The 27202-nt window shown below is 35.6% G+C and overlaps 1 protein-coding gene across 2 annotated transcripts in view; it reads left to right on the top strand.

The window, feature by feature from the left end:
- LOC137393092 (disks large-associated protein 5-like) overlaps nt 1-27202 on the top strand; it is a 40525-nt gene that overhangs the window by 3369 nt on the left and 9954 nt on the right. Inside the window, exons 2-11 of one of the 2 annotated variants that reach the window (XM_068079500.1) lie at nt 7008-7168; nt 7345-7399; nt 7509-7735; nt 8077-8185; nt 10896-10987; nt 11368-11459; nt 15773-16153; nt 16754-16812; nt 16954-17082; nt 26915-27075. In XM_068079500.1, coding sequence (XP_067935601.1) covers nt 7008-7168; nt 7345-7399; nt 7509-7735; nt 8077-8185; nt 10896-10987; nt 11368-11459; nt 15773-16153; nt 16754-16812; nt 16954-17082; nt 26915-27075 — 1466 coding nt within the window. The remainder of the gene's footprint in view (nt 1-7007; nt 7169-7344; nt 7400-7508; nt 7736-8076; nt 8186-10895; nt 10988-11367; nt 11460-15772; nt 16154-16753; nt 16813-16953; nt 17083-26914; nt 27076-27202) is intronic. The other variant, XM_068079501.1, reaches the window with a different exon arrangement.

The raw sequence follows: 27202 nt of genomic DNA, 5'->3' as shown, positions 1-27202 counted from the left end.
AATTTTCAATGGTATAGGCTCAGAAATTATGACGTCACAATTTTCATATTCGGTGTTCTGTGTTCTTATCGCTTATTTATCAACTACAATAATGACGCTAGTGGCAGGCGAAGGTAGCACAGCTCAAGAAAACCAATGAAGATGACAAAGGAATCAGTGTCATTAGCTCTCCATGTACATATTATTTCTATGATAAATAGCTCAGATTCCAAGCACCATACTATATTCTCCTGATGATATTATGCACTTGCTCTCTTTTTATTGTGATGTTGAGAGGCACGACTGAGGCTAATTTCAAGCATTGCGTGGTCTTGCGAAAGTGCAATTTACACATAGTCCTAGGGTCATGCCACTGCAGGTCACAATTTAATCGATGTGATTTCATTACCGTTATTAATGACAGTATATTTATTGAAGCATAAGGCCTACTCATACTAAGAAAGCATTTAGAATCATATATATAAAACAATGTGATAATAATTACTATAAATGTTTAAAATGAACGAAAGGATGAAAAAAGCAAATTCTAACAATCACTCGAAATCTATTAACCCAGAACATGTGTTTGTATTGGTCGGGCGTTAGCACGATCCCGGGGCATTGTTGATTATTTAGAATCCTAGTTTATTATTATCGCTCACTGGGTTTGAGAGCACCGATTGTCACAGAAAAGCGCAGCCTCAACGGCAGCGAAAGGGATCGACAACCTAAGGCTAAATGATAATTATGACATCACATTGTGGGAACCGCAACCAAGTGTTTTTTTTATTGCAGGACATACTTTTGACACCCTGTTTTTCATAGTTCTATTAGTCTTTGTGTATTGAATATAGGCTCATTCGAAAGCCAAGACTCTAAAGATTGAAATATATGATAAAAGTACTGATATAATTGATGTGATTAAATATATCAACTTTATGCTGCATAGTCGTCAATTATAACTTACTGATTCTTACCTTTTCATAATTCATGGTTAAACTTGATTAAAGTTATTTCAAGTGTTAAATCACACCTATTTTTTAATGCTGCTAGAAACCTAAACCTGTCGTACCATCACAACACAGTAAATGACAAACTTATACTTCATACGAACATACATTGCTAGTTTGGCAATTTCACCAAAATATCAGAACATTAGCCAGTTACCCACACTTTTAGTCCTATAATCATACAATAACTTGTAGTTTGATGAGATGCTGGTAGACTAGGGTTTTACAAATACAATTTCGTGGCAATATGGGCTGAAGATAAGAGGAATGACATGAAGCGCTATCAACACGTGTACCACGGCGAATGAGAACAATGCAGTTGGGAAAAGCCTAATAATTGGCCCTCAATATGTATGTTTAACACACTGGAAAGAATGAACTCACGTTTTTGAAAAATTCGCATCAGAATTATTTTGTCATCTGTTGGCTCATGCGACAATGCTGTGGTGCCAGCAAACCCTTTCCCCAAGTCAAAGTCCTTGAGAATTTAGGTTTCAAAAAGGACCCAAATTCGTGTAAATTTTTGTTGAAAATTCAATAAAATTAATATCTATGAACATACGTGGCTTGAACTGATTTTTATTAGCATGTTCTTTTGTACATGAACTAGAGATGCCCCGATTCTAAATTCACCAGCCGATTCAGATACCGATCCGATATACCGATCCTAATTGAAAAATAATCCGATTCAGATACCGATTCAGATCTTTTGTGTTGCATAGATAGTAGCTCATTTTATTATGCAAATACAAACATAATGCAAAGAAAACATGAATATTATTGTATTTATTTGTTTGCATTTATGGAAAAAAATATATACATATTCACATACTGACATACCGTGCATGTAGTAACAAAACAGTCCATGTTTCTTGTAATTTGTAAATAAAGGTAATTACTGTTAGTGGTACAGTTCTATCTGTGATAACGAAGTCCCTCTTCTATTGTTGAATGAACTGCTGTGCCTGTACAAGTTTAGAGCAAATCAATGTTTCTTTTAAAAACCGTTAGTGATTCAATTATCTCAGTAAGACGTCTCTTTTCTTCCATCATTATCAATGTAGCCGAGCGTACTGAAGGGGAATTCCCTTGCAACAGATGTTGGAGGACAGGCTACATACCAATACGCCACTGGGGTTACTGTTTTTTGTATAATACAAACGATCCATTGTATCGTCAGGATCAAGAGAGTGATGGATAACTTTATGCGTCGACTGTTTAAATTACTTTCGTAATGCTAGTAAATAGAAATATTACACTGCGTTCTTGTTTCCCACTTTTGTTATCTTGTTCGTGATTGCTTGCAATAAAACCTATCGCTGTAATTGGGAAATACCACACTTTTTGTTTACGTTCTGGCTAAAAAGTTTCCTTCGCTGTGTTGATCAGGCTATAGACATGAAATAAATTGTGCGGCAGGCCTGAAATTCATTAAGTAAAAGTAAGAAGCTTACAGCTGATGATTTTTTATTAGTATAGCAGGCTAAAATACAGTTTTCTGCTAAATGGTTGATCTGTAAAAAGTATCGGAAGGTTCAGATTTTTTAAGAAAAGATCGGCCGATACCGATTCAGATACTTGACACTCATATCGGCACCGATACCGATTCCGATACCAAAATCGGGGCAACTCTAACATAAACATTCATTTACACATGTGAGATCACTGTATGGAATGCTTGGAAACTTTTTCTTAGGCGGAGTCCAACGCTACAGCTCTCACACCATGTAGAAATCCCTGTTCTTTTGTGGCCACTGCCCATGCTCTTGCTAAAAAAAGCGTAGACTTTACGTTTTTTGACCGGGATTATTTTACAGAAATGTCTAGATGTAAATCTAAACATTTATAGATTTACACATCTAGACTTATATCTGAACACATCTAGACTGCATGTTTCCTAGGAAACATGCAGTCCTAGACATGCAGACATGTCTAGGACTGCATGTTAGTTACTCAGTTGTAGTAATCTAGACATGCGGTCTAGATTTACATCTAGACTGCATGTTTCCTAGGCTTGGTCTACCAACATGCTTACGAAACTCTTGGTAACCACTGATCAGGCCTTCGATTACCTCAACAGTAAAGTTATGTTCCATTAGCTCTGTTCCATTGGGGTTTAGCTTATATAGACTGTATACATTAGTCATTGTTCTGTCAAGGATATGGAAGGATATTTTTTCCAGGATTTCATTGTTCTCACATCAGCATAGGTTTTAGTCATCTGGTCAGCTATGTCAACTTCACCCATTCCAGCATTGTATTCTGCCACTACAGTTGATAGGGTTTTGACCTGGTCATAACCTTGTTGCCTTTTAGCTGTCAAATGTTCTTGAATTTTCCTAAACTTGTATTGAGGATCATTACTTCTGCTCGAGTGTGACCATGAATCTGACCATGAGGTTGGTTTCCTGAAAATGAAATTGGTGTCCTCTTTCATTGTCTCTCGAAATACCAGATGGTTTTGGCTGTGATACTTTTTATCAAAGTAAGTCGCATTGTTTGAAGCTTTCCACAAACCCTTGTTTAGACACAGTCCAATAAATGCCCGTAATCACTCCTGTGTAACACTTTCCCATAAATGCAATTTGGATAGTTGTTTAAGAACTCCCATCTTCACATGTGTATAATACTCGTAGTACTTGTTAGATTCTGCTACTATAAGCTTCCACAAATTACTCCCACTTGGGTCAGGAAGGAAGATGTAATCAAAATATTCTATCGTGGTATGTATCAGCAGGTGGTGTGAAGTTGAGCACTGAGTGAGAGGAAACATTGTGGATTGATGAAGACTTATCACCATCTAAATCAATAACATTTTTCCAACCATTAAAAGTCTGTGTGGTTACATATGTTCCATCTTCTGATCTCTCAGTTGTAATAACCGGTGTATTAGAGCTAATAGCCAAGGTATTGCTTGTATTGGAGTTGCTATTATGAGGCACTTTACTAGTACTCGCAACAGTGGCACTAATGGATATAGCATTATCATTGTCTGAGCTGCCATAACCTTCACTTTCCTCTATATATATTCAGTCTTCGTGGTTTACATCGCTATCATCATCTGAATTATCATTGTATTGATCAGTCGAAAGATCGCTGGCAACTGCGGGACCAAATACAATTATTTTTTGTTCTAAACGCTGAGTCACATGCTGACTAGTTTTTCCATTTTCCATTTTATTCATGGAATCGTATTTTTGTATTTCTTTAGCTTGTAGCACAAAGCAATGCCTCTTAGATAATCGTTAGATATCGTAATTACAGTGCACTCTCAGGATACGATTTACTCAGGTATATCATTTTTTTCACCTTACACAGTGGAACATAATGATTTTTTCACATCACTATATGAATCTTTTTTCACCATACAAATTCAACAAAACTTTTGCGCGAGTTCAAATTTGGCAGTCGGTGCACTTATCACGTATTTCAAAATAGCAAAGACACCGGAACTGCTGTTCGCTGAAAATATTTTCACAGCGCCTTAACCCTCTGACCAGGTATAAGTCCCCCAAAAACATCCGAAACTCGTGTAATATATTTTCGAAAATTCAATAAAATCAATATTTTATGAACATGCATAGCTCAAATCTTAAAAATTTATTTCTATGAACAGAACTTTTTGTACAGAAACATTCATTTATATATATATATATTACTCAAAAAAAATACAACCATGTGCAAATGTCCCTGTATGAAATGCTTGGAAGCATTTTCTTTTGGTAGAGTTAAACGCCACAACGTAGCCATTCGAGCCACCATAACGATTGTGTTCTCTGTATATTCCAAGTATATTAAAAGTCCAAAAAGTTTACATCACCTCTATCATTTGAATTATTTTTATTCTGATCAGACAAAAAATCACTAACGATCGCAAGATCAAATAATCTTTTATTTTACCGTTTTGAAAGTCGAGCCGATGCTTTTATCTTTTCTAAGGATGCGCGATTTGTTTAGCTTTTAGCACAAAGCAACGCCTCTCAGATAATGGTTTCATATTGTAAATCATTGACCGATATCTTGTTGATGATATTTAAAACTTACTAGTGTTTATATCCTTTGTTTAACGTTACTAGGCGACAGCTTTATAAACGTCTACCGAAAGGGACATAAATGTCGTTTTCCCACGCAAACAGTAAACGACATTTTGGTCGTTTCCTCAGCCAAAGGGTTAAAAAAGACATGATGACCGATTTCTCTCAGTTCAGAAATTCTGGTTTGTTAAACAGTAATATTTTTCCTTCAAAACCAGTAGCAAAGTTGGAGTTGCGATTCCTTCATACAGAAGGTGTAGTGGTCAGACAACTTCGCTTAACCTGCTACCGAAAGTCCATTTCTTTATGAAAACAGCATCGTTGGATTCTCTTGCCAAAATAATTATAAAATTTTTTTAAACTATCCCGCCTAAAGTTATTGTCAAAGCAAAGACCGAAACTGATAAGTAACAAAATTTTAGTGATAAAAAGTGGAAATTCAGTAAAATAGTTAAAAATACATACTAATACCTAGCTTAAGTGTGTGTTTAGTAAGGTAAACTTATTTAAAGTGAATTCAAAGCTTTTCTTATACATACGTCTGTATTGAAGGTAAGAACTTTCTACGGTACATACGTAGTACTGCTTATAGACATTGTAAGGTTACATTTACTAAATATAATGACTAATAATATAATACTAAATTTACTAAATATAATGAAGTTACTGTAGATAACTATAGTTACTAAGGTTAAAGGTTGACTTGCAACAAAATTCACATTACAGTTAGTTGGTATCAAAAGGTTCACCATGTCTTACACTGCTGTGTTGTAGGTGCAAAATATGCGGAAATGTGATTACAATCTCTTAAAAGTTAAAAAAACGAACAGTTAATCGCAGCCATCACGAAAACGCCGTAGATAAGAATTCCTTTCCAAAACCGCTCAATTGGAATGTAATTGAACACGATGACTTCTGTTTACACTTTCATGCAACCTCATTCGTCGAAATATTTTCACAAATATACTTCACGCATTCAATAAAACCATGTCTATTGTCCTTACACGTCTATTTCATTACCATTGTAATGCTGTCACTTTGAACAATGATATCTCAAAATCTACTGTAAAAATTTGTTTAATTTTTTAACCTTAGCTTGAAGGAGTGCATATCATCCTTTGATAAACATGACGAGCCTATTGGTCACCTGCAATAGTCGAAAAATGCTGCAGAAATTGTTCGCGTCATGTGGCCGTAAGTCTGGGTCACATGATCAGATTACGACTAGATGATTAGACCAAACTGAAGCGAAACTAAAGTAGCGAGCATCTATATTTGATAAGGGATTTTTAGTAAAACTGAAGTGTTTGTCATAAACCAGTGCTACGAAACGTTTTATATTGAGCTTTTTATTGGCCTTTTATTTCACGTGATAACATTACGTGTCAAAACAATAACCACAATGTCTGAGTGCGTCATCGAAATAAAGAGATTCCAAACTACGATGTTTTCGTGATGGCTGCAATTAACTGTTCGTTTTTGAGCTTTTAAGAGCTTGTAATCACATTTCCACATATTTTACACCTACAACACAACATAGTAAAACATGGTGAACCTTTTGATACCAAATAACTTTAATGTGAATTTTGTTGCAAGTCAACCTTTAACGTACTATTTTGTTACTAGTTTTCAATACATACAGCACTTACATAAATATAAAATTTTGACGATTTCCACCAGGGGATGTTTGCATTATATAATTACTATGGTTTCTATATCCCTACATACGATTTTTTCCCCATGTGATGCCAACCCTGAAACGGATCAACATCGTTTCCTGAGGGTGTTCTGTAATTAATAAATATCTTACCGACAACATTTAGGATTTATTAACGTTCATATCCTTTATTTATTGTTACTAAGCGACAGCTTAATAAATTTCCACCAACAATGATGCTAAAGTTGTTTCACCTCGGAACCCATAAAAGACGTTTGGTCCGTTTCCACAATCCGTTTTAAATATGCCAACATGTTTTTGATGTAGACAAAACAAGAATGGAGCGGCTTGAAGCCCTTTGGAAATGGCAGAAAGAGAAAAAAACGAAAGTATTGCAGAGTCATGAGAACTTGAAAGGGCCGAAATCGGCTTCAAGCTCAAAAGCATCATCGGCATCAGTTCCGAGTTATATGAAACTAACAGAATCTGTATGTACATGTATACAATTATATTGTGATTTGACTAGACTGTGGCTATATATGACAGAAGACTGCCTTACTTTCTTGTGTTTTAGCTATTCTTATGCAGTTGATGCATAATAAATATATTTGGTCTTTTAATTAGCTTTGTGCTATTTATTTGCTCCCATGTTTCTGCTTGACAGGCCATGCTGAGGCAGCGAAACACAAAAGGGAAGCCTGCAGCCAAGAGCGTTGGAGGTTTGTTTCATACAAGCAGTATTAATAACATTAATCATTGATTTTTTTCATATGTACATCTGGTTCCTTGGTGGGAAATCTTACTGACCAAACAATCTTGGTTTTACAGCTCAAGCTCGACCTGCCAGGCCCAAGCAAAATATACGTCACATGCGAGAAACGAAGCCTAAAACGCGTACACCATTAAAACGCATTCAACCACAAAATGTTACAAAAGTTCACTTAGAGAAGAATATAACATTTGAACAAAAGCCTGTCTCAGCATCCTGTGAACATGTGAAGGAAAGGAAGAAAGTGACTCGAAAGACTAAAAGACAGGCATCTTTAGATCAAAAGGTGATTAGGGGATTTCCACAAGTCACTGAATTGTCAGTTGTTAGCAAATCTACAAGTAGCGTTTGTAGACTCCTGCGCTTTTCACGTGTCTAGTTAGAATTCGAATAAAGTTGATTGTTAATCAGTTGATAAATTGTCACAGATCTGTTATCACATTACCAAATGTATTTTGTGCCTTGAAATCGTGTTTCGTTTTGTGTTTTTATGTTTTCCGTTTGTTGCTACTCATGGACAAACTTATTTATTGCATTTTAATTCAGCACAATATTTCTAGAATAGTTTAGTTGAAAGGCAAAAAGTGTCACTATGTCAATGACAATGTTCTCATACTCCATTTTCAGCTTTTGTCAGCTAAAAAGCCAGTAAAGCGAGAGCAGTTGTCACCAGATGGAGCTGTGTCAAAAAGACGTAGAGTTGGAGATTTAGATGAACCAAACTCAGCAGCTACGAGTGAGTTTCTTCATAGTGTCTTTAATATAGGTGTGAGAGGAGTATTTAGCAACTTTCAACAAGCAATAAGCTTACCTCTTATTTTAGATTACAACTCGATTTGACATGTTTCCTCTTGCCATTCGCGCAAGCATACATTTAATCGCGGCTGACTATCATTTTTACAATAGCCTATACACTAGTTCATAGACATTGCAATCAAATACAGACAAACTTTGTTTTATGATCTGGATAATTTGCAAATTTGTACGCATCTGATATGACATTTTTGGTACATGTAGTTCTGTATTTGTACATGAGTGAAAATGTATGTAGTTCTCATACAAAGTTCTGGTTATATGGAATATTATTAGGCAGAACTTAATACCTTTATTCTTTAGTTGTCAAATCATGGACGGTAAAAAGATGGCGAAAATAATAGCGCTAGTGATACTAGCGGTGAAAATGGAGGGAATATCTTTGTTGAAATAAACCAAGCAATTATAAACAAATGAGCATGTGTTGTAGGATCAGTTCTTTAAAAATCTCTAAAGCTGTCTGGTATTAGTCGTGAGGAAGAGTGGAAGTGAGACAATAGCAAGCCTGAAGCAGGTGAAACTGGATAGCCTGGCTGCGATGATAACTAAATAAAATGTAAAAGCATATGAAATATAAAAAAGACATGATGGAAATAATTTGTGTTAATTTTCAGTTGAATTACTCTAAGTTGAAGTAGCTTCGTATCTTCATACCTCTTTTGTATGGAGCAGGGTAACTCTCCGCTCACCCGTCTTTAATGTAAGGGAGCAGTTACAATAAACATAAGCTTCTATACAGTCCTGATAAAGTTTAGGCTTAGTAGTTAAACACGTTCATTTAGAAATTATTAAAGACTGAGCTGATGTACATAAAGTTCTTATTTGTTGCAATAGCCTCATAACAAGCTTTATGGTTATAGCCACAGTTAGTCTCTCTTGCAGTCACTCAATTTGACAATGACTGACACTTTAGGCTTAATCACTTGCTTGCAGCTCCATTCTTGGCCTTTTGCCATTGGTTTGTGTCTAGTTCTCTCAAACTTCATGCTACGCTTTGCTACATCTTTGTATTTCAGTCCTGCCTTGGTATTTTCAGGTATTGATCTGTATTTTCAGGTCTGCCTTGATTCCTCCTTCCTTCGTAGAGTTGTGATTATACATGTAATACAGTAATACTTCAACTTACGAGTGCTCCAACATACGAGAAACTTGAGATACGAGCCAGCTTTTAAGCAAGTTTTAGCACTTACATACGAGCCATGTTTAAGATACGACCACGCGAGTCAGTTGCCAAGTATGCCGGAGGTGTTTTATGACAACAGCATCAATCTGTATTTTTCAACTGCTCAGGTTATACTTTTGTACCGTGTTTTTGTGCGCGCTTTTCAGTGCAGAATTATGTGAATTAAAAGTACTGTGCGTAGACCGAAAGTTTGCCAGTAAAATGAAAAATAATGCAAAGAAAAAGCAAAGGATAACAATTGATATTAAACGAAAAATTATTGAAAAATATGCGTGATTGAGCTAGCTCAGCGATATGACAGAAATACATCCACAATTATCAAACAGAAGGATTATATTCAGGGCATTTAGCTCGCAAAAGGACTAACCGTAGTTTCTAAACGGCGCGGCGATCTTCACGACCGCTGATGGAGAGACCGCTCAGGCATTGGATAAAAGATAAACAATTGGCCGGTGACAGCGTAACTGAAACGACGCTATTTGAAAAGGCCGGCGCTATCTATTAAAACTATAAAGATAGACATTCGGACAAGTTGGCTAGTGGTCATGCATTAAATTTTGTGACGACACCTGTGTTCGTCCTAATCGCAACATGTTGAAAGGGCGACAAAGGCAAACGTCCTTAGATAGGTTCATCTTAAAATGGCCGGCTAGTCGTGAAAGCGAAACAAAGGAAAAATTAGCTAACCAGCGAGAAACTTCAAACTATGAACACCGAAGAAATTTTAATTAGGGTACGTTAAGTTAAAACTGAAAGTTTGCTTTTAGATTTGTTTCTAAGTGTGTCTTTTGAGACTTTGATAAAATCCAAATTTATCAGTCAACTGTTGTAATGAAGGATAACTTATATCTCCCTCTCTGGCAAATGTTAACGTTAGCTGCTATTGTATGTATTTAATTTTACATTTTAATTTATCACATTTCCTTGCATTATTTTTTATTTGTTGTTTGAAAGCATGTGGTAAGTTAGGACATTAACCAACATGTTCTTTCTGTTACAATATCTTGTTTTGAGTGTTTTATTTGCTTTTTCTAGAGTATGGAAACCAATCAATATATATTTAATTGTTCTATATATAAATAAATTGCACCAACATGCTAGTAAATTGACATACGAGCTCAGTCTCGGAACGCATTAAGCTCGTAAGTCGAAGTATGACTGTAGTTGTCTTGGGAATCGCTCGTGACCGATTCTGTGCACTCTGTGCACCCATCATCCATACTAATTGTAAAAAGTCTAATGAAGTCTTTAACAGATAATACTTGGTGCTACTAATTAAAATTTTGTTTTGAGAGTAAATTGGTCAACTTAAAACTGCAGTTGTCTGCTCATGGTCATTTGAGTAAATGGTTATAGCTTGTTGCAGTTACAATACTATGACTGTTAGTCTTCACGTATCATGCCTTGTATCATGCTCTGCTCCCTAGAAGATCAATATTGTGTATGATAGGGGAGAGTGTTCAGCCAGGAGAGGCCTCCGTTGATGTTGGTACAGAAGAGGTAGATAATGGAGCTTCCCCAAAATTAAATGTCACAATAAAGGTAATTAGTATGATCTGCTAGGAAAATTTTGCAAAAACAAGTGTTGGGAAGGGGGTCTAATGTGTCTGCAAGTTCTGCAACTAGTACTTGGCTTTTCATATCCTGTGCGTATGTGTTTCATAGGTACTTTGTTAGTCTAATGCTTTAGTCAATGACATTGCTTCTATTAACCTTTCTTGTGAAGTTAGAAGTGACTTAATGTTTACACCGTACCTCTGAGCTGAAGCAAGTCTGTTAGTCACTTTGATGTATGCTTAAGTAAATTTGTGCTGCTAGTATGTGTATGGAATGTCTTCAACGGGTGGTGCAGGAATAGTTTATGGGTCACTGCTTCATATTCTGCAGTGATAGCCACATTGGTTAAGTATTTAATTTTGCAGAAGTCACGAAAGAGTTTTGCGCCAGCCAATACTCAGTTTGAGTTTCACAAAAGCATTCCTGGCACTTCATTGCGAGCCGATTCAACCAGTGGGTGAGTCAAAGAAGTATTAACTACTGTTTCTGGAGCATTCATGTAAATACGTTTATATACTGCTGTTTCTGCTCCAACAGATCTATAGCTCCTGCCAAACTAGAAACCTTTCAAGAACCTTAAAGCTGTATTCTGCCACTTTTTGTTGTGCTATACTAAGAAAAATTAGGGATATTAAAATATTCACAATGCTTATATGAGCCAGATATGGAAAGTTGTGAAGTATATGCAAATACCCTCATTTCTCAGGGTGGCAGAAAGATAAATGGAAATTCTGAGACAATGATCTGTTATATAGACTGTGTACCAGTTCTATTTTGCATCATAATTAATTTTAGGTCACGGCTCCGGCATCATGTTGGATGGTATTGCTTGTTTATTCTTAAGTTTCTTTAGAGCAATGTGGTGTGTTGTGAAGGACAAGATTTTTTAATACTTTTTTCTGTTCTGTTCATGTTCAATGTTAAAAAGGGTTTGGTCAATGGAGCTAAGGCTCGCTGGTAAATGCTTCCTCTCATATTTCATATCGCATACTCAGACACGTTTTACTTGCCTTTGCTCCACCTGCCGCCATCAACATATACCAGGGTTTTCCAAAGTTTTTTTGTGTGAGGGCTAAATACAAATGAATAAGCAAAGACCCAGGGCACAAACTAGAAAGGCATATTGACACATGATTGCTTGCTGCGTGTATTTCTAACTCACCTATAACGTAAAGAATATTGCTCTCAGCGGGAGCAGTGATGCTGTCCTTAGGACTGAAGGATGATTGTGATGTCAGGAGAAAGTTTGGTGGTCGTTACACAAAGACTTCATGGAGATTGCTATCCGTCATTTTGGATATCAGTCTGCTTTTGTTCTGATTTAACAGAGGAAATGATTGTTGACATGTATTTGTTGAGCTGAACAGGCTCATTATTTTTACATGGCGTCTCATCAGAGAAAACTTGGCATTATCCAAATGCTGAAAGAAGTCAGGGAGGGAGAAAAGCTGATGTTGGCTCTTCACAGAATCATCGCATTTCATTTCAATCAGTTCTAATTGCAGACTTTTCTCCACTCCTTCTGCATCCACTATGGAGGGGGGTCGAGAACAGCTTGATTTACTTTTCAAAAACAAAAAAGTTTGAAAATGTTGGTTGAACTCTGTCACAAGAGATGTTATCAGAGAGACCTATTTCTCCTGTTTGGCAGGAAGGTCTGCCTTTGGAAAAGCAGACTTGATTTCAGATGGCGCTGGGAACTGTACAGCATGAAAATTTCCTAGTTGTAGTTCAAACAGGCGGGGATTTACGCAAAAGGCTTTCATGTCCCCATGCAGGTGTGACACCGGCGGCTCTTTGCCTTGTAGGTTTTTGTTGAGTGTGTTTAGATCATGAGTGAGATCAACTAAAAATGCCAGGTCTTCCAGCCACAGAGGGTCACTCTGTTCACGAAGTGGTCAGCTCTTCTCTTTTAAAAGCCTGTCGATTTCTGATCTCCGCGAATAAAATCGCTGCAGCAAAAAACTGCGATCCTTGAGAAAGAGAGAGAAAAAACAGAGTCCTTGAGCTTGAGTCCTGTTGTTAATTTTTACAAGCGTTCATCACATCGCCTGGTTTAACAGTCTTGGCACACAGTACATCTTGGTGGATTATGCAGTACTTCCTAAAAGCCTCACTTCTGCTCTGTCATCTTGGCACAAACCATGAATGACATTCCTTCGCGCTCACCCGTCATGGTCAAAGCTCCATTCACTGTTACTCCACAGATCTTTTCCCATTTAAGCGCTATCTTTTCAACTGCCTTTGACATAGCGCCAAAAATATTTTGATCCGTCATGCCTTGTAGGCTCATCATATCAAGCATCTCCTTCGTACAGTAAAAATTATCATTGACTCTGCAAAAAATTAATAGCTGTGCTGTGTCTGTGGCGTCTGTGCTCTCATCATATGCTACCGAGTGAAAATCAAGCACAACCTTTGTTTTTTAAGCTGAAATTTTAGGTTAGGTAACAAATTCTCGATTCTCCGCACCACAATAGTTCTGGATAAGCTCACATTGTTGAAATCCTGCACTTTTTCCGGTCACCTTATGTACTTCATTGACTTTGAAGCACTGCTTCATGAAATCATCGTCTGACAACAATTTGCCATGCTAAGCAATAAGTTTAGCAACTTCATAGCTTACTTTTTTGTATTTTGTTATCACAAAGAAAACTGTTGTTTAGCTTGCAGGCTAACTGCCAGTTGCTTGAATTTCTTTGCTTGTTTGGCACCTGTGTACGTATCTGTGGCACTCATAGTGCCGACGAACATTATATACCTTCATCACAGCAACATCTTTATTGCAAACAGACACACTTTCCATTAATTTATTTGAAGAAATATTTTTTTCCCACCGTGTTTGATATCTTCTGCACTCGCTATCTTGTGTTTTTCGGTGCTGCCATTTCTAGTCACTGGTGGTAAATGTTTTTCTTTGCTTAATTTTGTTTAGTGTAGAAGCACCTTTTCTGTGACTCGCTATATTTAGTGTTAAAACTGAGAAGTGTAACAGGGTTGAGCTCAAGCGCGATGTGCGGTCTTATTCAATTACATTTTCAGAATTTGCTGCGAAGCAATAAAAACTAACCCGTCGGCCGCAGTTGTCTTGCTGGCCACAGTTGGCCTGCAAGCCATAGTTAGGACACCCCTGACCTCTCTCATTTGCTATTCCGGATACATGTTATTCATCAAGGATGGAATATGTAGAGATACTTTATAGGAGTAATCAACCAACAGTTATGAGATAGCAATGGCCATAGTTGTTTGTGACAAAAAGAACCTGTGATAACCACTTGAATTACAGGTGTGTATAACAATCAATGTTGCCATTGGTTGTTATATACACTCCAATCAGACAGATTTAAAAATAATCCCGGTATTCTCTCCTTAAAGAATAGAGAAAGCATAATATTATTATGCTTTATTAGTTATCTTGAGGTGTTGACTGATGTTCTAAAAAAAGAATCAAGGAGATTGACCCACTAGAAGCTGAGATATAGCCAGCCAAACACAGGTCTACCTAATAAAGAATCGGAGGAAAACCCTTCGAAAATCCCGAAAACTGTGACGTATAAAATCCACTTAATGTTTATGTGCCGGAGTTGTGCACCCTCACCGCCGTTACGTATAATGATTGTTTTTGTTACGAGATGTGAAACGCTTCTCGCGATAGTAAATAATTTACAGACTAGCTCTGGTTTCTCAGGAAAATCAAGCAAACATTGTGTGGTAAAGGTATTTGCCCACAACCCCTCGCCGTGATTTTTCAAAACAGAAGAGCAGATTTTGAGTATTGTGCTTCAAATTTTAACTCGATCTCCACGGATATGCTCCGAAGATCCTCTGTTCAACAAACGGCGCGTGTATAGTCTATATGCGACATCCGCGATTGCAGTTCGTTTAGAATAAGAAATGAGAATGTGAATTTTTGTTCATTCATCATTTTTCTATTGTGTATTTACTGCAGCATTTAGTTGATTTTCATGATTATCGTCACTATTAACAGACTGTAAGTTCACTACAGCCATAATCTTAAAAAGAATAACTTGACCGTGCTGCTCTTGCTGTAAGAAAAGAAAACGATAACTTTTGATTTGATTTTTCTATTGATCTGTTATTTTATCTATGATTATTTTTTATGATTAATATAATAATCATAATGCATATTATACAAAATAATAATATAACTGCGGATAGAATAAATGATGTAACTAATATAATTTGTAGAAAGTGATAGCAGAATGTTGCGAAATAATAGATGCGTGTAATTATTTTATTCTAAAACTAATCTACACGTCAAAGGGACTGGTTCGGAATTCTCAGAGCAATGATTGTTAGGCCCAATTTGATTGGTCTATACTTCCAGGGATTAAACCAATTAAAACGCCGTGATTGTTATAGGAGAGCGCATTAGTTGGCTTAATTGACCAATGGCACACAAGTCGATTTCATACGTCATATATTGATGATTACCAAAACATTTATGTTTTTTGGTAGACCTGTGTTTGGCTGGCTATATCTCAGCTTCTGGTTGGTCAATCTCATTGATTCTTTTTTAGAACATCAGTCAACACCTCAAGATAAATAATAAAGCATAAAAATATTATGCTTTCTCTATTCTTTAATTCTCAAGTTGCAACAATGCAGGTGTAAATATATCGATAATTACGGAATCTGTCTCCTTATAGTGGATCATTAATTACTGTTACAAAATAGACAATTATGTTTAGTATTGTTGTCTGGAGTTTTTACTTTCTGCTGCCTTTACTTTGCTTTTTGTAATTTTAGGAGCAGTTCCTTAGAGTCTATTGCTGAAACAGCTTTTGTGGGTGCTGGTGATGAGGTTTTTTCAACAGCTTCGTCTCCCAAAAAACCTCGAAAGGCTTCAACTCGTGTAAAGACTCCGGGAATTCGTCGCACTGTGACCATAGCTAGATCAGCTGCTGGAGAATCGGATGTTTCTGCAATGCCGATTGATTTTAAAGAGTCACCCTCTAATTCTATATCAAACTCCCCAGTCTTCCTAGAATCCTCAGAACCCGACCGATACTCCAAGGTGCATACACTCCGACAGAGGCTCTTGTCGGAGAAGTTACAGCGAGTAGTTAGCCCAGGAGAAAAGATAGCGGTGTTGTCACAAAGCCCTATGATTGAGTTGAGTCGAAAACGGTGAGCTTGATAAGGATGAGTAGAGAGCAGCATACTGCTGACAGAACATTAGCCGTAGGCCTATATTTGCTAGGGTATTTAGTAGATCTAAATGTTTCGCTTCTGTTTTTATCTTCCATTTTATATTGATGCAACGTTAAGTGCAAATTTTCCTTGGGGTGAGAAGTCTTCATGGTTATTAATGAGAGGAATTTGTGCGATGTTTATTTCTTACACAATTTAGACATTTTATTGCAGTAACACTTGTGTATTCATCTAACACAGACTCCAAATCTGGCATGTTACCATTCAATTGGGATTATTTTCAGTTTTAAATATGATAACTTGCTAATAGTACTGGCCACAAGTGTGTGCCATCTGATCATCTTAGCTAAACTGACATCTGATCATCCTAGCTAAACTGACATCTGATCATCCTAGCTAAACTGACATCTGATCATCCTAACTAAACTGACATCTGATCATCCTAGCTATACTGACATCTGATCATCCTAGCTAAACTGACATCTGATCATGCTAGCTAAACTGACACCTGATAATGCTTAAGCCCTACTAAACTGACAGTAAACAGTATCGTTAGCAATTAAGTCTTTATTTTAGGTCAAGGCCTGCATCTCGCCTACCTTCTAAGCAAGAGTCAGGAGAAAACCAAGCAAAAGGTAACTAAACTTACGTAGCAAATGACTAGCCAATATGGCATCCTTGCAAGCCGTGCTTATTGCATTATCATTATGGTTCATCAAAGAAAAGGGATGGAAGTTGGTGGTTGGCTAAGCTCAGCCTATGGTTTATGTTGACAGAGGACGAGGTGGTATTGAAGAATGTTAAATATTTCAAAGACATTGTTGTGGAAAATACTGAGAAGCTGGAGAAGATGGCATGTTACTGGGATGCAGTCAATGATTCCCTCATAGATGTAGATGAATCGGGTATGTCTATATTCAGTGGGTATATGTTAGCTCTCAGCTGTCATTTGAGATGAGGGAAGAACTGCCAGTGGTTTTATAAGAAATACATTGGGATTAAGTGATAATATTATTTTGTATTTTCTATCTAGAAGAAGTATTTGAATTTCAATGAGATTACAAATTGACGTCCCAGCACATCCATATAAATCTCAAATGTTTGTATGTCATTCATGTGTCCAGTTATAGCAATAACTGGACGCACTCTTAAAGAGCATGACACAATATTTTTTCCTAAAACTGGCTCTTATATATATACTAGCTGTGCTACTCGGCGTTACCCGGGTAATAAAAAAGTATTTGGTCAGAAGATTGATTTGTATTTTACATATAACAACATTTGCCATTCTAACTTTCAAACTACATATCATGAGAAAACTGTTTTGTGTAATTCAAATAAATTAAGAGAGAAAATAAAAACAACTGTAAAGGTTTTCAAACTTTGTCAAACAACTGTTAAAAGTTTACTTGCAACAAAATTCACATGACGGTTATTTGGTATCAAAAGATTGACCATGTCTTACTCCGCTGTGTTGTAGTTGCAAAATACAGTGAAACTCGGATAACTCAAACTTCAAGGGCCCGAGCAAAAGTTTTCGAGTTATTAGAGCGTTCAAGTTATCAGGACAGTCATAAGTTCACGTATTTATCAGTAGATACATGTACATATACAAACTATATATAAATCAAAAGCACAGATTGCTTGTTGCAAGTTAAAGGGTCTCTCGTGTGAAGTTTTAAATATTTTTAATCAGAAAGTATAGATATTTTTCTATCACTTGAGATTTGTTTGTTGTTTTAGGTGATGTGACTGCCAGGACGTTCTCAGAATAAAATTGGCAAAACTTGATCGCGGTTAAAATGCTCAGAAAAAATACATACGTATTTTCCTACCGAGCGTTTTAACCAAGATCAATTTTGCAGTAAGTCAGTTATTACAAAACTGCTTTACTATTAAAAACCCATTATCAATTTTGCCGATTTTACTTCAAATTTATCCGAATTTTACCTCGCTTTTCTTGCTTTCAGAGGGTTATCGATAAGCGGATGTTTGGTAAAATTTGATTATTGCAAACCTTTAGAAAAGTTGTTAATGAAAATATTTTGCCGATGTTGGTAATAACGAGGCCTAAGAACTACTAAAAGTCGATGTTTATCTCTATGGCTTGGAATAAAGTGATATTCTAAAGCGATAGTAACAACCGTCTCGGACCCGTTTGGCAAAAAACTGTTCGAGTTAACGGAGTTTCGGTCAAGTTATCTAAAGCCATTTATCATTGCGTGGGAACGGACCAAACAAATACGTTGAGTTAACCCTGTTTTCGAGTTATCTGAGGGCGAGTTATCCGAGTTTCACTGTATGTGGAAATGTGATTACAAGCTCTTAGAAGCTCAAAAATGAACAGTTAATCGCAGCCATCACGGAAATGCCGTAGATTGGAATCCCTTCATGTCGATGACGTATTCAACTCGACGTGGTTATGGGTTTGACACGTTATGTTATCACATGAATTGAAAAGGCTCAATTTAAAACGTCTTGTAGCACTAGTTTATGACAAACACTTCGTGTTCTACCGCAAATCCCGTATCAAATATAGACGCTCGTTACTTTACAGTTTCATTTCAGCTTAGTCTAATCATCTAGTCGTAATCTGATCATGGGACCCATACTTCCAATCTACGGTGTTTTCGTCAGAAAAATAATCTGATTTCGATCTACTGCGGTTTTGTGATGGCTGCGATTAACTGTTCGTTTTTGAGCTTTTAAGAGCTTGTAAGCACATTTCCACATATTTGGCACTTACAACACAGCAGAGTAAGACATGGTGAATCTTTTGATACCAAATAACTGTAATGTGAATTTTGTTGCAAGTCAACTTTTAAATAAGAGCTCAAGTTACTTAAATTCATTGGGTAAAAAGAATCAGCCAATTAAAAATAAATTTTCTATGCAAAAACATTTTTATTAGTTATAAACATGATTTATTTTACTTCCATAGATGTATGTGAAGAATGGCATCCTATAAGGATGATAAGGCAGTTTTGTTGAATTGAATGTAAATATAGTCTTAAGGCCAAGGGCTGACTAGTTCATAACACTGATGCCTCACAGGAGTACAGACTTGCTGATGTCAAATCCTCAAAGTATTTCGCCTATTATGGTACATCTAGTGAGGGTTGGCACAAAAACATGTTACCGAAGGACCTTTAAACTAGGGCTAAATCATTAAGGCCTATGTTGATAATTTTTACCATGACGGTAACTTTTAAAAACAACTGAGAAGTTCACAACGATAGCACAGAAAAGAAACTCATATTCTGCAGATTACAAGTAGCAAACATAGTAAAATATGCAGCCGAATACGGTGATCGAGCAGCCGATAGAAAAGTTGGATTGGCCAGACTTTGTGAGGGACCAATGAAAAGCGGAGGTTACCCTTACTGAAATGAAGAAAAGATGCCGATTGCGGTCTAAAGGCTAGGTGGCCGTTTCTTTTATCTCCAGTGTTACCATAGTTGACAAGTAATGCCGTGGATGAAGATTTTATTGGATTTTAGCTACCGCCTATTTTGAGTGATGCAGATGGTCTTGGTAAATTTATTAGCGTGTTATTTATGCTATAATTATCGAAATACAGTAGACGCCCCTACACTGTAAATAATCCATTCCAGAAACATTTATGTTATAGGGATTTTACGTTATACGAACAGTAAAATACATGTAAATTGCCTTATCCATTCCAAGATCTTTTTAAGCTCACCCTTTGGCCATACAGAAAGAAAAAACTAGACTTAACTTTTTAATTTGTTGGCTGTTTATCGTAACTATAATATTATGTTTAACTGTAATATTATTAGTTCGCATCAACAATATCTCCTTTTTCTGATCAATTTTACAGGTTTTGTAGACTATGATCGCAGTAATTCTACAATAATTTGAGGGAAAACCCACATATTCTACATCCATTTGCAACGATTTGTTCATTTTTCCTAGACATGAAAATCTAGTCTAGAAAGTGAAACTAATAAAAAATATTTTGTATGTCTACAATCAAGCAAAGCAAAAATATATTTTACTACAAAAAGAACAGTGTCTACCTGTTCGTCATGAATCGGTATCTAGGGCTCAAAGTTAGTATAAAATATAACTTTCAGCTATACTCTCAACTTGTGAGATTCAGATTGGTAGACCAACGCTATAACCCCAGCACCAATCGATTGCCTCTAAGTATTTATTAAAAATTGCGCAGCTACCTACCTATTCTCTGTTTTGTACCAACAATCTCTCTCTAACAATCTATCACAACGAACTAAAATGTCATGGAAATTGTATAATAATAGATATAACGCTATATGTACGTCAGTTCTTCTCACAAGCACGGCGAAATGTGTTACCATTCCAATCGAATTTGAGAAATTGCCCTTACCTGACACTTTACGTTAAATGGAATCTTTTTCATAGTACGAAGCAAAAACTTTGCATAATTTTTTTACATTATTTGAAATTTACATTATAGGATGTATATATTATAGGAGCATCTACTGTAACTCCTAACATGTTATGTTAACAGAGCAGTCACGTTCTCAGTTGTCATGTAGCGCAAGCCCACCGTTCAGCCTGCTGTTTCGTCTACTACACAGGTGTCAAACACATGGCCCGCGGGCCACATGTGGCCCGCCATGTCATTTTATGTGGCCCGCGAGAGCTTAATTACTCATTCGCACGGGACGGGGTTAACTCCCGTATTTATAACGTTGCTAGGCACCCAACGTGAGTTATCTTGCTTCTGAAGTTCATCTATTCCTTGTATCGTTATTTTTAAATTACAGAAGAATAATTTTGATTAGTCAGAAAGAAAATTTTCTGGCTAATCAAACAAACGTACAAATATGCCTCAATGATCTCTCTGGCAAAAGTCTCAACTAAAATACTACACTTATTTCGACATCTAGCTAAACCGAAAATCATCGCTGTCGCTTAAAAAGTTATCGTTCGCGATCAGTTTTTTTCAACTCTAGAAGTAAATATGCAGATTCAGAAGGGGTAAGACAGTGAAAAACTGCATAAATCAAATCGAAACATTATTTTTAATGTTTCAAAGTTTTCACTAACTTTTAATTTTGTCAATTTGAAGCGTTATGCTCGAATAAAAATGCACTATTTAGGCTGTCAGCCGTAGTCAGACTACAGTTATTATTCAATCTCGATAGGATCATTTTGATTCTTAGAGCTGCCCCTGAAGTATGAAAAGTCAAGAACAGAGTTACTGAACATATTTTTATTATTTGAAACATGTTTATGATAGTTTATTTGAGTTATACTGGGATGTAGATTTGCTATGCTTTGAAGGATAATACTCACAAGGGAAAATTTGAAATTAGATTTTCGTGATTTTCATGTTCATGACTAACTGTTTATGTATAAATAATATTCATAACTTTGTTTTTTTTGTAATAAATAAGTAATTTTAATCAAATGCTGTATACTTTGCCATTTTTTTGGTGCAAGTCTGACTTTGTTTCAGCAAATAGCAAATTTAGTGTTTGCAGGTTTAATGTGTGTATGCAAACAAATTCATGTTCTTAGCAGCTCACAATTTTTGATTTTACTAAAAGTATGCCCATGTTAATGGGTGTTGTGTAATTTTTCTGATTTCTTTTTCGAAAGCAAGTGTTCTGCATGTTTTGCTGCGCAACTGGTTTGTTTACAACTTTAAGTAGTAAAGTCAGAGTTATTTAATATCAAAGACTAGTTAAAGTTATTTTACATTATTCGATTACATTTCGTTACAATTATAAGCTAAATCTGGCCCTTTGAGGACAGCCATTACGCTGATGTGGCCCTTGGTGAAAATGAGTTTGAAACCCCTGATCTACATACTATATTGTATATATTGTATATATATATGATCTACTATATTGTTAAATTTCTTGTCGTTTAAATGTTTTATGGCATATCTATTCTTCGTGTTGGATTTTACTGCATAAATCTTTCCAAGAAAATGCAACTTATACTCCAGTTCAACTTATATATGTTTTGTGGAGCAACTTATAGCGCTGAAAATACCACAGTAAACGTCAAAGCAGCATTAATTGTGAAGTAGTAACTGTTACATAACATTATAACATCAAACCCTTTACTGCAATCAGCACAAGTGCGAGCACTGAAGAGTATTCTCCACCTTCGGTTTCATTCATTCAGAAACCATAAGAATTCATAAGAAACCAGCTAAAAAGCAGGCAAACTGGTATTTGTATTTTGCATGATCAATCCATAGAGTTATCTCCCCCTAGAGTGATAACTACACGAGCGTTTTCGGTGCCAACAAGGAGCGTTTAGGCCACGCCCCTTTTTTGTACTAGTCAGTCGTAGTGATTGACTACCCTTGGACACTTATGTATTCGCGGCATCTAACTTTCGCATTTTCGCGGCAACATACTCTCGCGAAAATTTCATGAGCGAAACTAAACTATCATAACGAACGAGCGAAAACGCGAAATTAAATGGCTTTGTTCATTGATATTCACAATAAAATCGTCATATTAGAAATGCAGGCAAGTTTCGTGTGTGGTTGGCTCATTGGGTAATTTTTGCTAAACTCATTATAGCTAATACACCGACTGAGCAGCATGGCAAAACAAATTAGGATAATAAGTTTTTTTGGAAAAGCCTAGACAAATTAGGAAGATGATGATATTAGTTTAGTCATTGAATTTGTAACTGATGAGGATGACAGTCTAATAGGGAAAGTCATAAAATTGAATAATAATTATTGTGGTGATGAATTTTATTACCAGCCAAAAGCAATAACAACCTGGAGCCATGGCCACCGCGTGCTATAAATACTTGAATTCTAATATCGGTACCACATAGGTCACTACGGCAGGGACCTTGATGTCATTGATAGTCCAGGAAACAAATGGCAGCAAGCGATCAAATTGTATTATTGATATCGCCTACACATTTCTACCTGTGGTTCACAAATAAAAACTACCGTACTTTTCGGACTATTAGCGGCTAATTTTTTCTGATGATTTGAGCTATGCGGCTTATATAAGGGTGCGGCTAATCTGTGGCTTTTTCTTTCACCGCTAGGGCGCACTAACGGGAATCTCCAATCAGTGGCTTCTAGCGGTGAAAGAAAATACGAAACAATGCCTCACGGTACTGTCCCGTTAGGCACTAAGTTAAAAAGCGTCGGATAATACGAAACGGTGCCGTTCTCCACTGTTCCGTTTTATACAGGAAAGTTGCTGCCACGTTAAAAAGTATAGTCCTTAGTTCTGCGGCCTATTCAAAGGTGCGGCTTATGTATTGTTTTATTATCGTTTATTGGAAAATAAAGCAGATGCAGCTTATATAGAGGTGCGTTTTATAGTCTGAAAAGTACTGTAGTCCCAAATTGAAAAATATTTCGTACCAGTGACCTGGACCTGAGGAATCTAATGATGTTTGTTCCACTGCATTTATTTTCACATTACTATATTTTCGCACTCATCAGAGCTGCGAAATTAAGTTGCAGCGAAATTTTACTCTGTATGCTACTCACGAAACTAAATACTAGCGAAATATAAGTGTCCTAGGGTAGATCAATAACATCAGCCATGAGAAGGGTTACACAAGGATCATGAATTTCCAGTTAAGATAGTAATTAATGCTCATATTAAAGAAATGATGATTATAGTTTATTACTCTAATATATGCTTATTATTTAAAGCAATTCAATACCTACCAGGGATCGCTAAACATATTATGGAAATGTTTACTTTTTCATATCCATTTCCATCAATGATATGCGGCCTCCCACAGCCCCATACAGCAATGATATACAGCCAATGATATACAGCCCCCTGTATATCATTGTTTCCATAAACATAAATATTTCCATAATTTTAGGGAGATGAATATGGAAATTTTATTTTAGAAATATGGAAATGTTATTGAAATGGAAATAATATGGAAATGTTATTGAAATGGAAGTAATATGGAAATGGAAATAATATGGAAATGAAGTAGGGAAATGTTATGGAAATGGAAATAATATGGAAATGAATTATGGAAATGGAATTAATATGGAAATGGAAATAATATGAAAATGAATTATGGAAATGAAGTAGGGAAATGTTATGGAAATGGAATGATATGGAAATGATTTATGGAAATGTTATGAAAATGGAAATAATATGGAAATAAATTATGGATATGAAAATAATATGGAAATGTTATGGAAATGAAATTAATATGGAAATGAATTATGGAAATGTTATGAAAATGGAAATAATATGGAAATGAAGTAGGGAAATGTTATGGAAATGGAAATAATATGTAAATGAATTATGGAAATTTTATGGAAATAATATAGAAATGAATTATGGAAATGTTATGGAAATGGAATTAATATGAAAATAAATTCTTAAAATTTTATGGAAATGAATTATAAAAATGGAAATTGTGACATAGGCCTACACGTAATCCCTGATACCTACTTGACTTGCAAAGGCACTGAATAGATAGTGTTAAGTAAGTGAGTTAATGCAATCAGTTACTCATAGATAAGATAGATAGTCATACTGGGGTTGTATTGTATTGCATTGATGTGATGGGAAGCTAATCGACTGCCATCAACTATGAGCTGTGCTACCCAAGTTGCCCGAGTAATAAAAAAGTCTTTGGACAGAAAATTTATTTTTATATAACATTTACCATTCTAACTTTTAAATTTCATATCATGAGAAAATATTTTTAAGCAGTTCAAATGAATTAAGAGGAAAAAGAAAACAACTGTAAAGGTTTTCCAGCTTTTTCAAACAACTACAACTTTTAAATTTCATATCATGAAAGAAGTTTTTTGTTGAAATGAATTAGGAAGAAAAATGAAACTGCAAATGTGTTTAAATGTAAATATGAAATAATTAGCAAGTGATGGCTAAATATAATCTGTTTAGCTATGATTACAATAAAAAATTATTTAATAAATAAAGTAATAAAAAAGTCTTTATTTTTAAATAATTAGAATTTAGTATAATTAAGTACAATTTATTTTTATCTAGCATATAGCAACATTTGCCACTCTAACTTTCAAACTTTTTGCTTGCTTACATCGAGCAAAGATGTCCACTAACTAGTGGACATCTTTGCTTTAAGCTATTCTATGTATTTGATTGATATGTATTGAAATCTAATATTACATGCAAGGGCTGTTTGTGAACTGTGGTGTCAATGAATCACTCTATCACCATACAATGTCAATACTTTCAGTTGATGGCAGTCGATTAGCTTCCCATCACACCGATGTAATACAACCCCAGTATGACTATCTATCTTATCTATGAGTAACCAATGATATACAGCCCCATGTATGGGGACTGTATATCATTGGAGTAACTGATTGCATTAACTCACTTACTTAACACTATCTATTCAGTGCCTTTGCAATGCATGTAGGTATTGAATTGCTTTAAATAATAAGCATATATTAGAGTAATAAACTATAATCATCATTTCTTTAATATGAGCAATAATTACTATCTTAACTGTGGAAATTCATGATCATTCTCATGGCTGATGTTATCGTTCTGTCAATCACTGCGATTGACTAGCACAAAAAAATGGCGCGGCCTAAACGCTCCTTGTTGGCACCGGAAACGCTTGTGTTGTTGATGGCACAGTTATCACTCTAGGGGGGGGGGGGGGAAATAACTCTATGGATCAATCCCATAAATCACACCAAGGGAGAATGTTGTTAAATATGTCATAGTGCATTTTTGTATCTTTAACTTTCATTCATACTTTGTTTGAAACCGTTAGTAACTCTACTAACTCACAAATAGTTTTCATGGTATAAATTTATATGGCCGTAAAATGCAAGAAATATAGGAATTTGTCAAACTAAACATTTAAGCCACCAATACTAAAAAACGGGTTAACCAGTATTCCGGTGCGCAATGCAATACACACAAATTGCTTGAGCGAAAAAAATTAAGATTTAAAAATTCATAAAAATCTAAAAATTGATTTTAAAAAATCCAACTTTTTCATTTTAACAAAGATTTTGGAGAAGGGTAGAGTACAACGAAGTAAATTAGAAATAGGGTCGCACACACTTATGTCATAAAAGTCATAGAAAATACTCCTAATGAAAAAGAAACTATTTGGAGAAACCCTCGAATAGTACTTTGGCAACATTTTAAATTTATTTAACAAATCAAGTAATAAGACGTTGAAAATATAATTCATAAGATTTTTATAATATACCTGTCTTTGATTGATAAATAAAAGATGTCTCTCCAGGAATGCAAAACAGACACTATTATTATAATAATTTGTCATGTTATACTGTATATCTGATTGTTCCACCTATCTTGGTCATAAAGCTGCCTAGTAGATGTACTTGGTCATGGTTGCTAGGAGATAAACAGAATCTAAGCATGCAGAAAATTTCGTTTGGTTTGCGTTTTTGTAAAAAGTTTTGCTAAAAATAGTTGGACATTGCCATAACATTGCTGTCTAATGATAGCAGTGCTGTGTTGCTATTGCAATAGTTGAGTCAATTCTTGTTTTGATGTTATCAAAAATGTTTAAATACAAAGAAGTGCATGCAAAATCGTTCATTTTTATTTGCCAAGAGAATTAAATCGGAAATGGATTTGAACATTAACTAGAATGTGCAAAAAGTACATTGTATTTTGGTGATAGCCTACTTTCTGTGATATTCTCATAATACCTCTCCTTCAGAACTGTATAATGAATATCAATTAATAGTGGTACAAGCTAAATCTGTTGTCGTATTTGTAGTACACGGGGAGATAAGAACTATATCCTGTCAAGCGAGACTCATCATTGCCGAGAGATTCACACAATTCACTGGGCTTATAGCTAATTGTGAGAACAAGACTGGTATAAAACCTGTTCTGGAAGAGGACTTGGATGGATTTTGGGATATGATATACTTTCAGGTGGCGTAACTAATTAGAACATCTTGAGAGTAACTTATAATATGTAATCTATCAATCTTGCTTATATCAGTGTTAGTGTTAACAAGAGCTGTTTGTTGTTGTATCAATATATGCTTTATCTATGATT

Source organism: Watersipora subatra, chromosome 4 (assembly GCF_963576615.1).
Source record: "Watersipora subatra chromosome 4, tzWatSuba1.1, whole genome shotgun sequence".
Taxonomy (NCBI): Eukaryota; Metazoa; Bryozoa; class Gymnolaemata; order Cheilostomatida; family Watersiporidae; genus Watersipora; species Watersipora subatra.
The sequence above is the reverse complement of the archived record's forward strand: the minus strand, read 5'-3'. Positions and strand labels throughout refer to the sequence as shown.